Source organism: Elephantulus edwardii, unplaced genomic scaffold (assembly GCF_000299155.1).
Source record: "Elephantulus edwardii isolate Elephantulus edwardi_28Jun2011 unplaced genomic scaffold, EleEdw1.0 scaffold00127, whole genome shotgun sequence".
NCBI classification, from domain to species: domain Eukaryota; kingdom Metazoa; phylum Chordata; class Mammalia; order Macroscelidea; family Macroscelididae; genus Elephantulus; species Elephantulus edwardii.
Genome location: NW_006399877.1, coordinates 233,078 through 248,937, shown reverse-complemented (window position 1 = coordinate 248,937; position 15,860 = coordinate 233,078). Strand labels below are relative to the sequence as shown.

General features: G+C 55.8%; 1 protein-coding gene across 1 annotated transcript; it reads left to right on the top strand.

The window, feature by feature from the left end:
- Positions 1–1,720: 1,720 nt before the first annotated feature.
- Positions 1,721–10,679, top strand: LOC102860265 (serine--pyruvate aminotransferase, mitochondrial-like). Its single transcript, XM_006893429.1, has 11 exons — positions 1,721–1,951; positions 2,022–2,214; positions 3,130–3,194; positions 3,692–3,792; positions 4,810–4,880; positions 5,807–5,891; positions 6,917–7,012; positions 7,754–7,823; positions 9,182–9,277; positions 9,971–10,099; positions 10,572–10,679. Exons 1-11 carry the CDS (start codon positions 1,721–1,723, stop codon positions 10,677–10,679), a joined length of 1,245 nt encoding a protein of 414 aa, XP_006893491.1.
- Positions 10,680–15,860: the final 5,181 nt, after the last annotated feature.

Here is a 15,860-nt window from a genome sequence, read left to right as displayed (position 1 = left end):
ATAGTACAGGGGCCTGGGCTGTGCTTCACTCACCAGACAGGAACTTCCAAGGTGGGCCAGGCCCCTCCCTGACTGGTTGGCCCCAGCGCTGGCAAGCACTTGTCCTGGGGTGTCCTGCAGCAGGACTTTAGAAGCCCAGGGCTTGGATCCAGTGGGCATCTCTGAGCCCACCCAGGCCGAGCAGCTGTCCCCAGGCCCCAAGCGAGGCAGACCTTGTGGCCTCATCACAGCCAAGTGCCTCTGTCACAGTCCCCTGGCCCTCCTTTCCCTCCCACTGTGGACTTGTGTGCCCTGCCGTTTCCCCCACTACCTGCCCTAGTACACACTGGTGTCTCTGCCCCTGCTCCCCTTCCTGGTAGTCCCTGACACTCGCCCCCTTCTAAGCACATGACCCTTCCTTCAACTCCACCAGACTGCAGCCCTGGGCTCATCGGTGACCCTCTGCCTCAGTGCAGGTAACCTTCCACGTGGGCACTGTCTCTGCAGAGGGTCTTGTATTACTCCTGACCTGAGTTCTGCACAGAGCACCAAGAACGCCCCCAAAACTAGTGCAGCCCAAACTCTGGATGTTTGAGCATGCAAGTGTAGCGAGTGTGGAAGGATGTGTCAATTCTTGTGAGTGAGAATGAGTGTGTATGTGTGAGAGAGCAAGAGAATGTGCGTGTATGTGTGAGAATGTTACTGCCAGTGTGCGTGAATGTGTAAGTTCATGTGTGTGCATGTGAGAGTGATGTGATGATGAAGGTGAGCTGATGCACTCACATGTGTGTGCAGTTTGCATAATGTGAGCGTGCATGCATGGAAGTGTATGTGTGAGTGTGCATGGGAGTGTTTGCATGCATGTGTGAGTGTGCGTGTGCATGGGAGTGTATGTGTGAGTACACGTGTGTGTGCATGCATGGGAGTGTATGTATGTGCACATGTATGTGCATGTATGTTTCATATGTGCTATGTGCACAAATATGTCTGTGTGCACATGTGTGCATGAGTGTGCATCTGTGTGCGTGTGTTTACATAATTATGTGTGAGTGTATGTGTTCATCTGTGAGTATACATGTGTGTGAGAATGTATTTTGTGTGAACATATGTGCTTGTGCATGTGAGAGAATGGGATGTGAATCTTCATGCTCACGTTATGTGTGTGGATGTGAGTTTGTGCATAGAAGTGCATATATGTTTACATACATAGTACACATTTGTTTTCCCTGTTAACTCCATTAGCTAGTCCAAGGCCAGCAAACGCCCCAGGACTGGCCTGACCCCCTCCCAAGCCATCTCTGGGACTGGTCTGACCCCTCCCCCCAGCCATCTCTGGGACTGGCCTGAGTTGTGAAGTTTTGCTGACACACAACACCCCCTACATAGCTGCCCTCCCACTATCTAACCCCAGTCTAGTCATTGCAACACAGAAGGTGTGACCTACCAGCCTAAAATATTTGCTCTCTGCCCCTTTAAGGGAAGTTCTGCAGACCCCTGAGCTCAGCATGATGGGGCTGTCCTGGGCAGCAGAACCTCAGGGGAGTGGGCTCCATTGACCCACCTGGAGGTGCCGCCCCCCAGCCAGGGTTCAACACCCCGGCTGCCAGGCTGTGTGGATCCTCACTGATAAGGGCCAGGAAACAACCAACAAAAAGCGGGGGCGGTGGCTTGGGTGCAGCCACCTCTGAAGGGCAGCACCTCAGGGCCGCGTGCGCAGCAGCAGCAGCAGCGTGGCTGGGAAATGCTCCGGGCACTGGCCTCAGTCAGTGCGGCCTTGGTGTCCCGAGCGGCAGGGCGGGGACGGACCATGGCCTCCCAGCAGCTCCTGGTGCCGCCCCCGGAGGTGCTCCTGAAGCCGCTCTCCATCCCCAAGCGGCTTCTGCTCGGACCTGGCCCTTCTAATCTGGCCCCGAGGGTACTGGCCGCTGGGAGCCTGCAGATGCTCGGTCACATGCACAAGGAGATGTACCAGGTAGGCCAGGGCGGCGGGTGTGGGCACCACACGGGGGCCTGCTGGACTAGCTGATGCTGTGTCCCCCCAGATCATGGATGAGATCAAGAAGGGCGTCCAGTATGTGTTCCAGACCAAGAACCCGCTCACCCTGGTCATCAGCGGCTCCGGGCACAGCGCCATGGAGGCCGCCCTGGTCAATGTGCTGGAGCCGGGGGACTCCTTCCTGGTGGGCGCCAACGGCCTTTGGGGGCTGCGGGCCGTGGACATTGGGGAGCGCATCGGTAAGGTGCATCCTGCCTCTGCGGGTGGGTGTTTGCTGGCTGTGGGGCCTCGCGCCTCGCCTCCTGCACGGCGTTGGTGCCCCTGACCAGCCAGAGCATAGGTCCAGTGTGCTCTCTGCGGGGTACCCCTGGACTCAGCATGAGCCCCAACAGCCCAGCAGCTACCTGAGCCCTCAGCCCTGCAGTCTGTGACTGGTCCTCATCGTGCCAGGGCGGAACCCAGGGACAGGCTGGCATCCACACCCAGAGCCACGTCCTTCTGAGGGAGATGCCACGGCCTGAGCCTGATGCAGCGTCTGCGGAGTTCCACACCAGCCTCTCCAGTGGATGTTCCCAGACACAGAGCCAGGGAGCAGGGCCAGGCTCGGAGGCGGGCAGCTCTGGCTCAGGGCACAGTGTGGTCTGGCAAGCCGCTGTCCACCAGCCTCCATCCTTCCCTGGGGCTGGGTGGTCCACACCCGCTTCTCCTCTGGAGGTTGGCTCTGCCCCGGTCCAAGGACTTGCCTCTCTGGAGCCCCCAACCCACGGACAGACCAAGCCTGCTCACGCCCTCAGTTGGTCATCAGTCACCGGTGTGTGTTCACAGGGGGGGTGGGGAGCGCCAGGTGGCCCGGCGATGGGTCAGGCAGATGCGGTCCCTATTCCAGGGCGCCCTCTGTGGGTTACGCTGGCCACACAGTGGAGCACCAGCTCCTGCAATGTGACCCATGGTACTTGGTCTTGGCACTGGTTGCACCCTACAGCTTCTGAGGTCAGGACCATGATAGATGCCCCTACCCCAGAAAGGTCCCTCATGGGGACACACTTGGAGTCCCTGTTCTCTTTCCTCTCACTGCCTGGATCTGGGATACAGTCCTGCTCTCCCAACCCCAGTGGTGACAGCTGTCACTGACCACCCCTCTGTCCTGCCCCCAGGAGCCCGTGTGCACCCCATGATCAAGGACCCTGGAGGTCATTACACTCTACAGGAGGTGGAGGAGGTATGCGGTGTGGGGCTCGCTGTCCCAGGCGGTGGGGGGGGGGGGCTCAGGTGCTTGGGGCTTCCCTGCACCATCACCTGACCGAGGGTCCAGGAGGGCTCCTCAGGACCAGGGCTGCCACGTAGAGTTGGCCTTGTCCAACAGAGAAACCTGGTCACAGGTCAAGAACAGGAAGGGGGTTGGAGGCAGGAGGCTGTGTGGGGCAGGGCAGTGGGACTCCCCAGCCAGAGCCAGTGGCACTGTGAGAAAACCCATCTGCCTAGACGGCAGGGGCTGAGGGCGCTGGACAAAACCCCCGGCCCAAGCAGAGCAGCCCCCGCGCCAGCACATTCAGAGGGCAGGGTTGAGATGTGCGGGACCACTAGAGCCTGGGTCCACCTCTTCCTGGCATGGGTGTGGGTGGTCCTGGACATTCCCTATGTGGGAGGTCCCTGGAGGAGGCTGACTGGCCCTGGACCGCCCCTGAGAGGCTTGGCCACAGCTTCCCCTGCCCACAGGCTCTGGCCCAGCACAAACCAAAGCTACTGTTCCTGACCCATGGGGAATCGTCCAGCGGCGTGCTGCAGCCCCTTGATGGCTACGGGCAGCTGTGCCACCGGTGAGCAGTCAGGGCACCATGCAGGACCTGGAGGGGTGCTGGCCAGAGCTGGGGCTGTGTTGTGTAGACCCGGAGGGGACCCTACCAGAGCAGAGCTGCACATGGGACCAAGAGGGGGTGCTGGCCAGAGCCAGGCCCAGGCCTCTGTGTGGCCTGGAGGGGGTGCTGGACAGAGCGGGGCCCAGGTCTCTGTCCAGTGATAAAGCAGCCACCCCTGGGACCCTCCTACTGACCAATCTGAGCGGGACTCAGGGGCTGGGACCAAGGCCGCACTGCAGTCTGGGTGCTGGGTCCTCTGGTCCTGCCCTGCCTTAGCCAAGCCTATGAAGCGGCCTCTGCAGCCCACTGCTCACATGGGGCCCAGGGCAGGGCCTTCAACAGGACTGAGCAGTCTTGTCCTGGGGTGTCATGCTCAGGGAGGACACCGGCAGGGTCAGCGTGGCCCCTACGGGTCCCATCCCTGGAGGCTGCTGAGCGTGTGTGCTCACAAGTGTAGCCTGGGCTACTCTGCCGTGGGACAGACGCACCTCAGACAGCGTGGGCGCTTCAAATCTTGTCACGGACAGCCGCCGGACAAGGGCAGGAGGGGAGGTGACCAGCCAAGTTGACCGCCACTGGACTCTGCCCTGGACTTTCAGCCTGAGCTGGGCCTGCAGTGTATCTCACAGGCCCACCCCCACCTCCACAGAGCCTGAGGGCCTGGACGCCCAGAGCCTCAAAAAAGCCCTGGAACCCAGGACTGCCCAGCCTCAGCCACAGGCTGGCCCTGACCAAGTGTGCAGGTCTCTGTGGAGGCCATCGGGGCCTTGACACCAGACAAAGCACTGCTCAGGCCTGGCTAGCCCAGGCTCACTGGAATGACCCCACGCAGGGAAAGAGTCAGCTCTGGGGAGGGACCCTGGATGGGGAGATGGAGGTGTTCATCTTCTTCACCTGAGGGTGCCTGCCTGCAGGCCCCGCACAGGCAGGTCCTGGACCAGTCCTATGCCTCATGGTGCCCTACCCCACTCCTACCAGGTACAAGTGTCTGCTCCTTGTGGACTCTGTGGCCTCACTGGGCGGGACCCCCATCTACATGGACCAGCAAGGTAGGGTGCCCACAGCTGCTCACCTGGCAGACAGGAGGCCCTGGCAAGCTCTCCTCTGGCAGCGTGGGAGCCCTCAATCCCAAGCACTAGGGCTCTGATCCCCAGGAACTGGCAGTCAGATCCAGGCGAGGGCCAGGCCTGAGATGGCATCTGGGCAGTGGTGGGCACCATCCCTAAGCAGACGCTGCGAGGCCCTGACCACACAGAGCCCGTGTTCCTGGCGGTGCTGCAGAGGCTGCATGGAGCCCTGCCAGGCCTGCTTTTCTGTAGTTCACTTGTTTAATAAACGTTGATGAGGCATCTCCCACGTTCCAGAACCATACTCATGCTAACTTGCAGAGTAAGACCCCGGCCTGTGGTCCCCAGGCCCCACGGACCCCAAGCCCCAACACTGCCCGGCACTGCACCATCCCCCAACACTGTGTCACACCCTGTCCCATGATCCCCTCGACCCACAGGACACAGCACTGCCTGGTCCTGTACTATCCCTAACACCGAGTCACACCCTGTCCCACAGTCCCCTCGACCCACAGGACCCAGCCCTGCCCAATCCTGCAGTGTCCCTCTGGACAATCTGTCACTGGACTATGTGACTCACAGGAAGTGACAAGGCCTTTCTTCCAAACACTGGGCCCTCTTGCTGCCCACACTCAGGTAGCCTCCATTCCCAGCACGGTGCACCCTCCAAGTGCCAGCCCACAGCCCACACTCGCAGTAGCTCGCTCCTCAGCAGCGAGGGGTCCCTGGGCTGACCTCACCCTCCTGATCCTAATGACAGAAGTGGTGCTGGGGGTCAGGCTGCACCCCCTGATGGAGGGGGGACTTGGCAGGGGGCTCGGGGCTCAGGTTGCCCTGCAAGAAGGGAACCATCCCCGGTCCCCCGGTCCCACTCAATCCCCAGCCCCCACACAGCATCCTCTCCACAGAGATTGACATCCTGTACTCGGGTGCCCAGAAGGTTCTGAACGCCCCCCCGGGGACCTCGCTCATCTCCTTCAGCAACAAGGCCCGGTGGGTGACTGCAGACCCAGAGTTGGTGTCGGAGGGGCTCTGGAGCCCTGTTCCCATGACCACACTTGGCCATCTTCCAGGAACCCTGCACTAGGAGGGCTGCTGAGAAGTGCAGGTTCAGCAGGGATAAGGGGCTGAACACAGCGAGACCAGATGGGCTAGGAGGCTGGGGAGACTCTTTTGGGGACTTGGAACTGTGTGGGAGCAGACATCTCCCAAGATGTGAAGGTGGACAGGGCTGGTCATTTTGGAAGCTCCCAGTTTTGCATCAAAGAGTGACCAGCAGGATGGGGAGCTGAGTCCTGCCCCATGTGGCCTCACAGCTGAGCCCCACTCGGACAATGTCACCTGCAGTCCCCGAGCCCCACTGGGGAGAAAACAGAGGACTCAGCAGGTGGTCAGCACTCAGCTGCCTCACTTCTTGGCCTTGCCACTGAGCAGACGACAGGGTTCCAAGAGAATCTGACATCTATGCTGAATGAGGGACTTCTGAGTTGCTGCTGGACTGTAGGCATTAGAGGGTGCTAGGGTGAGTGGGTGGAATGGAACAGAGGTCTGGGTTTGTCCAGGCCTCCAGGTTATGGCATCACAAGCAGGGGAGCCTGGATGGTATGAGGCTGCCATACCCACAAAAGGATGTGCAGTACCGAGGCTGGACCCCAGTTATACTTCAGGCTCAGAGCTTGCACTCCAAGCACGCAGCCCTCTCTAAAAAAGGGGATTCAACCCCAGACCCAAGCTGTCCCCCTTATTAAGACAGTTAGATATGAGGATTTCTTCTATCTCAGACTCAGGAGTGACCAGAAGACTAGAGAAGGTCACCATGGGAGGGTCCTGAGCCCCAAAGACCCAGAGTATGCAGGGCTGACTGCTCCTAGATGACTGCTGTGTGTCCAGCCTAGGGGCTGGGCACAAGTGGTCTGTGAAGCCCCACCCTCTGGGCTCCCCTCTTTGAAGCATTGGGGAACAAGATGGCCCTGTTGACCCCTTCCAGCCCAGACAGTGCTCCTTGTGACCCCTTCCAGAGAGAAAATCTATTCACGGAAGACCAAGCCCTATTCCTTCTGCCTGGATGTGAAGTGCCTGGCCAACTTCTGGGGCTGCGAGGATGAGCCCAGGATGTGAGAGCCAGGGGTACTGGGGTCAGGGATGGGGTGAGGGTCCCCAAGACATGAGGGATGGGGGATTGCTGAGGTTGGGGATGGGATGAGAGTCCCAAGATATGAAAGTGAACAGGCTTGGGTGAGGTGAGGACCAGGTGGGTAAGAAAGTCCAAACCACATGAGGGTGAGAAGGGGAAGGGTGGGCTAGGGTGGTCACATGACACAGAGGGTTGGAAGACGTGGAAGGCAGAGTGAAGCAAGAGGGACAGGGCAAGGCTGACAGGGGACTGAGGGGGAAGTGAGGGCTGGGCACACAGGTTAACTGCGGGGGCTGGTGGCACAGTGATAGAGATGAGGTCAGACACAGGCAGCTATGGAGGTTGAGGGTGTGGAGGTAAAGGCCAGGTCAGGAGGCAGGCCAGCCTCTCACCAGCATCCACCCTCAAGTCCCCACACCATCTTGGCCCTGGTACTCACCAGGGAGAGGCCATCAGGTCTCCAGGAGCCACAATCCCTCAGCTGGCCTGCAGGCCCAGGCAGGAAAGGTGGCCCTTGTCTTCCTGGAGACCTCCAAAAGCATCTCCCATGGGACCCCACCTACTCCCTCATCCTGGGCCTCAGTTTACCCACTTCACAAGAAGAAGTGGAGTCCATTGGAAGTCCATGTCTGCCAGACACCAGGAAGGTGCAGCTGACCATCTTCAGGAGCTAGGTTAAGGGGCAAGGCTTGACACTGGAATGGCCCCTGCTGTATTCCAGGTACCATCACACCACCCCTGTCATCGGCTTGTACAGCCTGCGGGAAGGCCTGGCCATCCTTGCAGAGCAGGTGAGGGGGCAGTGTCCACTGAGGGCTCAAGATGGGCAGAAGTGGGGAGAAACAGGGCATGTGGAAATAGGGACTGTGCATTGGGGGTCTCTAAGCTCCATCCTCACTGCCCACGCCCACCCAGGCCCCGCCCACAGTACTTAGGCCCCTCCCGCTTCACCTAGACTCTCCGACCTCACCCAGGCTCCCCCACAACACTCAGGCACTGCCCACTGCACTCAAGCCCTGCCCATCTCACCCAGGCTCGCCCACCTCACCTAGGCTCCTCCCACCTCACTCAGGTTCACTCACAACACTCAGGCCCCCCCCCACCTCTCCACCTCATCTAGGCCCCCCCTGCCCACCTCACCCAGGCTCACCCACAACATTCAGGCACTGCCCACTTCACTTAGGCCCTGCCCACATCACACAAACGCAAACCCCGCCCATCTCATACAGGCCTTGTTCCCACTCAGCCAGGCCTCGCCCAGCCCTGCCCGTGCTCCATCCAGGCCCTGCCCCAGCCCCAGCCCCTAGTCCTGCCCTCCACCCTGTCCACGCCCAGCCTCTCCTCAGCCTGCCCAGGGGCTTCCAGGCCCCTATTAAAAGTTCTTTCTTCTCTTTGTTTGGACCCCATTTTACACCTGTTCTGAGCTCCCATTCCAGCCTCTACCCTGGCTCTAATCCCACAATCCCTACCCCAGCCCCTCGTTCCGCCACTTTGCCCGTCCCCCTGGTCCGCCCCCTGCTCTGGGTTCCCTTTGCTTTGACTCCTTCCCGCTCCTTGGAGTTCTGTCCCTTCCCCTGGCCGGCTCCCTGTCACCCTGCTGACTAAGGTCAGGGCGCTGGGGTCCACAGATGAGTCCAAGACCTGAGAGCAGCGAGCATGGAAGCCAGTGCAGTGGTGTAGGACAGGGCTTCCGGAGGTCAAGGCCCTGGGGGTTGGGGACCCTGGATGTTGGGACTTGCTGGCCCTGCCTTCCCTGCCTGAGGCCAGAGTGGGCATGGCAGTGTCCACCTGAGAGCCGAGGTGTCTCAAGGACTCCTCTCAGCCCCACCCGCCTGTCTCCCCTCCTCCACCTCCAGCCCTGCCCTCTGGCCGGAGACCAGGGAAGAATCTGAGCCCTTTCCCTGGTTCTGACCCAGCCTGAACCCTGAGGCACGCCTAACCAGTCCCACCTCCCATGGGGAACCCATCTGATCGTCCCCAGGGGCCCTTCAGCTGGCCAGCAGATCTGAACTGGATCTGGGGGTTAGGGGCTCTAAGGATCTCCTGTCCAGGCCAGAGAAGCCCACCAAGCCTGGGGTTGTCCCCAAGGACACCTATGGGCCGGGGCTCCCTGTCCCCCATGCCATGGTCCACTTGCCCCTCCCGGCAGGGACTGGAGAACAGCTGGCGCAGGCATCGCGAGGCCACGGCCTACCTGCAGGGACGCCTGCAGGGTCTGGGCCTTCAGCTCTTCATCAAGGATCCGGTGAGGGCAGGGGCCTGGGGCGGGGCAGCAGAGGGGAATGAGGTGAGGACAGGTGCCTGGGGGCGGGTCTGCAGAGGGGAATGAGGTGAGGACAGGTGCCTGGGGGCGGGTCTGCAGAGGGGAATGAGGTGAGGGCAGGGGCTTGGGGGCGGGGCAGCAGAGGGGAACGACAGTGGGGAGGCTGGCAGGACCGGCCAGGTGCACAGGCTGGTATGGGTCCCATCTGGCGGGGTCCACTAGCCAGGGTCGCTGGATGCTGGGCTGGTTAAGAGACCACAGGGTGGCTCTCCTGAGCCCCTAGGCCTGGCCCATGGTGTAGATGGGGGTTCCAGGTGGAACCAGGAGGGCAGAGAGTGGAAAACTCCAGGTGATACAGAGGTCATGCTGGAGCCACGCTGGAGCCAGGGCGGGTGAGAGGAGGCTCTCCAGGCTAGAACTGTCCCAGGCCCAGACACCCTGCCTGGAAGAGCTGAGGTGGCATCAAGCAGGAGGTGATCCTGTGCCAGGCAGGTGGGACACCCCCAGCTGCTCTGGCCGGCAGAGCTGGGGTGGTGGTGTCAGGTGGGGGGTAATGACACCTGCCTTTGTGAGCCCTCTGTGCTGCCCCCAGGGCAGAACAGGACTAGGGGTTGGGCAGGCAGCCTGGCACAAGTGAGGGTGTGGGCAGCCTGGCTGAGCCTCCTCATCTGGCAGGCACTCCGGCTGCCCACAGTTACCACAGTGGCCGTGCCTGCCGGCTATGACTGGAGGGACATTGTCAACCACATCATAGACCACCACGGCATCGAGATCACAGGTGGCCTCGGGCCCTCAGTGGGGAAGGTAAGAAGGGATGGCTTTGGCCACAGGGCCACTTGGCACTAAGAGGCAGGGCCAGTCCAACCTGTGTGGACAGCACATCTGTATCCAGCTGACCATCCCCAGTCAGCAGATGCCCAGCAAGAAGGCCTAGGATGACTGGGCAATGAGGAGGAGGGTCCTCATTCGAACCTGTGTCCTTTGCTAAGAGGACTTAGATGGTGTCTTCTCCTTCCCCCTGTAGTGAGGTCACATGGGGCCACTAGAACCTGGCTCAGTGGCCTCTGATTCTACTCAGAGTGGAGACTTAATGCTGTCCCCTGTCCATGGCTCAGACCAGGTTCATACCTTCAGCCAGTCCTGGCCTTATTCCATCACCTGTACAGGGTGCAGCTGCAGGGTCCACTGAGCCCTGCCCTGGATTTCTGTGGTCCTCATGGGTGGGGAGGACAGGAGGGGAGTGACGTGTGCGCCCCACCTGTGTCTGCATCTCCAGGTACTGCGCATTGGTCTGCTCGGCTGCAATGCCACCCGGGAGAACGTGGACCGCGTGATTGAGGCGCTGAAGGATGCCCTACAGCGCTGTCCCCGGAACAAGCTGTGACTGCCCACTTGTCCCTACCCCTCCAGAAGGGACTCCAGGGGGTGACAGGACAAACAAGCTTTTTAAGACCCTGGGGCCAGGCCACAGAGCTGCTGACACAGCCTTGTCATATGGAGAGGGACACGATTAGGCAGCTGCCCCTGAAGGGGACCCTGGAAATAAGTCGTTTGGCTCAGTTTCACCAATATCTCCCAACTGTCCCATGGCTTCATGGTGCTGGCTTTCCTGGGAACATTCAATAAAGAGCCATGTGCCTGTGTCTCTGCTCTTCATAGTAGAATGGGTTTCAGTGAGGTCTCAGGGAGCCCTTACAACCACCTTGGGGGATGCCAGACCCACAGGAGAGTTATGTTAACCTTTGGAGGACACCTTGTCCTGGAGCTAAGGGGCCTGAGCTCATATTGAGTCTCCCCAGGGCTGGGAGACAAGGATGTGCATAGAAGCCTGGTCCAGGTGTCGGCACACATCTGCACACACCAAGTCCAGATGGACTCCTCAGCCCATGGGGCAGATCTGTGATGCTGCATGAAGACACACGAAGACACTCACACATGCTGGCACCACATGGGCCAGGACATCTCCCAGTGGCAAGGGACCACATGGACTAGGGTATGCAATTGGTCCAGGGCAGCCCTGGGGTCTGGGGCATCCATGTAGACCAGGACTTCCACATGGACAGGGTATCCACGTGGGCCAGGGCATCCGTGTAGACCAGGACTTCCACATGGACAAAGGTATTCAAGTCGTCCAGGACATCCACGTGGACCAGAGTACCCACCTGTCCAGAGTCACAAATTTATATGCACACAGAGGGGAAAATACAGGCTCCGGAGGCCTATGAGGACCCCAGCCTTGTACTGCTCACCCTCAGAACTGCCACTGGGTTGGGGGAAGGACTCCTCTACACCCAGCCTCCCCTCTGCTCAGCAGCCTTGGCCCTGGAACTGTTACCCGGCTTGATGTTTTGTGACAATGGGATGGAGGTCTGCTCAGCCTAGCTGTCCTGGGCAGTCTCAGACCAGGTGGAAGTAGGTGCTGATTCCTTATGACCAAGATACCTGGAGAATGTCTACATTGCTCAGGAAGAAGGCCAAACAGGGCCTCCCTTCTTGCCAAGGTTGGCCCCGTCCCTCCAGCATTCACCTGACACTGGCTGAGCAGTCTATTGGCACGTGCAGATGAGAGGCCGTCATCCCCTTGGTGAAGCTCACAACTTCTGGCAGAAATGGGCATAATTGGATGGATGCAGACATTGCCACATCTTACCTGTGGTCAGTGCAGGACCTGGGAGCAGGCAATGGACCTAGAGCATGGACAGCAGTGAAAGTGGTTCTCAGGATGAGCTGAGCGCCAGGGAAGTCAGTGCACACAGGTCAGCTTTGTGGCTTTGGTCTTTGTCCTGTAAAAGCAGCCCTGCTTTGGTTGGGTTTGCCCAGGAGCAGAAGCTCCAGTGGCCACAGGGAGTCACCTTACTAAAGCCAGAGGACGCATCTCACTGGGGGTTTGAATCCACCAGCTGCTCCGTGGGAGGGATGGACGATCTCCCAGCTCCTGGGCTTGTGTACCGTCAAGTCAGAACTGACTCATAGCGGACCCTCCAGGTTTTCAGAGGAAGTTAACCTCACAGGAGATTGCCCATCTTTCTCCCATGGAGCAACTGGTGGATTTGAACCATGTAACTTTGGGTCACCAGCAGAGCTTCCTGAAACCCAATGGAGAGTCCATTGTGAGTCGATTCTGACTTGATGGCAATGAGTTGAGTTGAGGTGCTGAGATCAGGGTTCAGGTGTACATCTGATTTGGGAGAAGATTCTAGAAATCACCAGTATGGAAGTTCCCTTGTGCTCCCATCCAATTAATATTTCTTCCCTCCACCATCTGAGATCAGTCACTTCATACCACTAGAGTCACACCCTGCATTCTCTAGTGTGTCTGCTGTGCTCACTGAACATTTTTGAGATTCATGCATATTATCGTGTGGATGATGTCTGGTTCATTTCTATCACTAAGTGGTATCTCCTTGAGTAGATATATCACAATTTATTTATTCAGTCTGAGTTCCTTCAAATGTGGGCTACCATGAGTAGTGCTGTGGGATATATATATATATAGAGAGAGAGAGAGAGAGAGAGACTTTATATAGACTTTATATATATAGACTTGGCTTTCTGAGACCCTGCCGCACGGTTCTCTAAAGTGGTTAGAATATTTTAGCTCTCCACCAACAGTGTAAGAGTGTCAGCTACTTCACATCCTCTTCAGCATTCGCTGCTGCCCTTTTTCTGGCTGTGCCTAGCTTGGCTTTAGTTTGCATTTCTCTAATGACAGTATTGGGTACCTTTTCATGTGCTTATTATACCAGTTAAGAGTTTTTCCCAAATTATTTGTGCTTCCATCTTTTTGTTATTGTTGATTTGTGGTCGTTCATTTATACTGATTTCTTCTTGTCTGCTGCAAGATTATGAAATTAGCTTCTCTGTTTCTTCTAGAAATTTAGTGTCAGCTTTTATGCTTAGATCATCAATGTATCATATTCTGTGTATGGAACGAAAAACAGATCAAGGTTAATTTTTTATCCATATTATTGGTCGTTCCCATGTTTACACTTTCTTTTCCTCGTTGAGCTGCCTTGGCAACCTTATAACAGCCATTGGTTCCGTGTGCAGGTCTGTTTCTGGCCTCATTGAGCTGCTTTAGTGTTGTGTTTATGGTGTCATGACAGCATCGTGCTGTCTTAAGGACTATGGCTTTTATAAGATCTCTTGAAAGCAACTCATGCAAGTCTTCCAATTTTGTTCTCTCTTTTCAAAATAGTATTATTGATCTTTATTAAAGAACTTTCCAATTTGCAAATATACTTTAGAGTCACCTTGACTTTCTTCAGAACTGTTGTTTTTGTTAGGTGCCATCAAATCAAGTACAACTCATAGCAACCCTACGAACAGCCAACCTGAACTCTGCCCTGTCCTGGGCCATCCTCATCATCTGACACATTAGAGCCATGCGGAAGTCACCATGCCAACCTATCTCACTGGGGGTCTTCCTCTGCTTCTCTGACCTGCCATCTTTCCAAACATGATGTCCCTTTCCAAGACCGTTTCTACCAGCTACATGTCCGAAGTATGAGAGATGAAGGTTTGCCGTCTTTGCCTCCAAGGAGGGCTCTGGCTGCACGTTTCCCCAGATATATTTATGTGTTCTTTTGGCAGTCCTTGATGTCCAGTGATCTTCTCCAGCAGCACAACTCGAAGATACTAATTCTTCTGTCTTCCTTATTCATTGTCCAGCTCCCTGGTGCAGAGCAGAAGACGATGTTCTGAATCAGGTGCTCAACTCAAACTGACATGATTGATCCTAGGACTTTGGAGAGGTCTCTGACAGTGGACTAACCCACTGCAATCCATCTCCTGATTTTCTGACTGCTAGTACCAATGGTGTTGATTGTTGATCCAAGGAAGTTTCAATCTTTTCTCCATCTTTCATGATGTTGTCTGTTGGCCTGTGGTGAGGACCTTTGTTTTCTTGATGTTGAAAAGTAATCCATACTGAAGGCTGTAGTCTTTGATCTTCTGCCGCAAGTATTTCATGCCCTCTTCACTTTCAGCAAGCACAGTTGTGCCATCTGCATAATGCAGGTTGTTGACGAGTCTTTCTCTGATCCTGCTATCACATTCTTCTTCATAGAAGCCAGCTTCATTAAATATTTGCTCAGCACACAGACTGAATAGTTACAGAGAAAGATACAGCCATTATGCACACCCTTTCTGATTTTAAACATCCAGTATTTCCTTGGGTGACACTCCATCTGTATATCAAGTTAAGGAGAATTAAAATATTATCATTAACTGGAACTAAAACATTTCCCATTTTCAGCAAAGAAGTCTTTCATATCAGATTTACTCATAAGTTTTGATGCTGTGTTTCCATTGTGGGTGTGCTGTGTTTTACACATGAGTGTGCTGTGTTTTGATGCTGTGTTTTACACATGAGTGTGCTGTGTTTTGATGCTGTGTTTTCATCATGGGTGTGCTGTGTTTTACATGTGCTGTGTTTTGATGATGTGTTTTACACGAGTGTGCTGTGTTTTGATGTTGTGTTTTCGTCATGGGTGTGCTGTGTTTTCATGCTGTATATTCTAGATGGTGTGCTTTAAGATTCTTTTTCTACTTTTCTTTAGAAAAATTCAGAGATTATTAATAATTAAATTAATAAAAAATGAATTCATCTACCAGTTTGTTGCATTGTGGTGGCTTGTGTGTTGCTGCCATGAAGGAAGCCCTCACCACTGGCGCCACAGTGGACAGGTTTCGGCAGAGTTTCAGACTAAGACAGAGTAGAAAGAAGGGCCTAGCAACCTACTTCTTTTAAAATTGGCCAGTGAGATCTCTTTCAACAGCAGCAGGTCATTGGTAGGGTGCTGAGAAGAACCCCTCTTGGTGGAGGTGCTTAAATGCAGCTGCCTCCTCAGAGTAGAGTGGCCTTCATGATGTGGATGGAGCTAAGCTTTCAGCTGATGGAGGATTTTCGTTTGCTGGTGTAGCAAGGCTCGAACTGAGAAGAATCAACCACAGAGTCCATAATAATTGATATGTGGAAAGTGTTAACATGAATCTAGGAAAATAACAAGTAATGAGAAAAAATACGTAACTATCAATGGCCTCGCCCTTAGTGAAAAGGACCTCTGGTGGCCCAGTGGCTTACGAATTGCACTTATCAGGGGCAAGTGGCTCAAGTCCATTAGATGCTTGACATGAGGTCAGTCAATCGCCACCCATGTGAGTTACAACCTCTAAAATACCGCTGGAGGGTCAGCTATGAGCCAGTTCTGACTCAACAGTATGTAACAGTAACAGGCATTAGTGAGCTGAATTGGCCTGGTATTGATCATTTTAACTAGACACTAGACAATCAAATAGTCTACTGTGTCAGGATCGACAAACAGCAGAGTAATGGTGTCACATTTATCATCAAAAAGGACAGTTAACGATTTGATGCACAACCCTGTTAGTGATGGGATAATATCCGCACACCAACAGGGATGACTATTAATACTTTTGTTTACATTTACACACCAGCCACTTATACCAAAGATGGAGAGACTGGACATTTTTTTATCAACTTCTGCAGACAAAACCTGAATTTACAATCAAGATGCATTGATACTTTTCTAATTTTGATGTT

What these genes read in the sequence shown, in the direction of transcription:
- LOC102860265 (XM_006893429.1), top strand. Translation starts at nt 1,721, where the DNA reads ATGCTCCGGGCACTGGCCTCAGTCAGTGCGGCCTTGGTGTCCCGAGCG. An exon ending in CATCTACATGGACCAGCAAG is followed by an intron (nt 4,881 to 5,806) that starts GTAGGGTGCCCA and finishes TCCTCTCCACAG; the next exon opens with AGATTGACATCCTGTACTCG. An exon ending in TGCGAGGATGAGCCCAGGAT is followed by an intron (nt 7,013 to 7,753) that starts GTGAGAGCCAGG and finishes GCTGTATTCCAG; the next exon opens with GTACCATCACACCACCCCTG.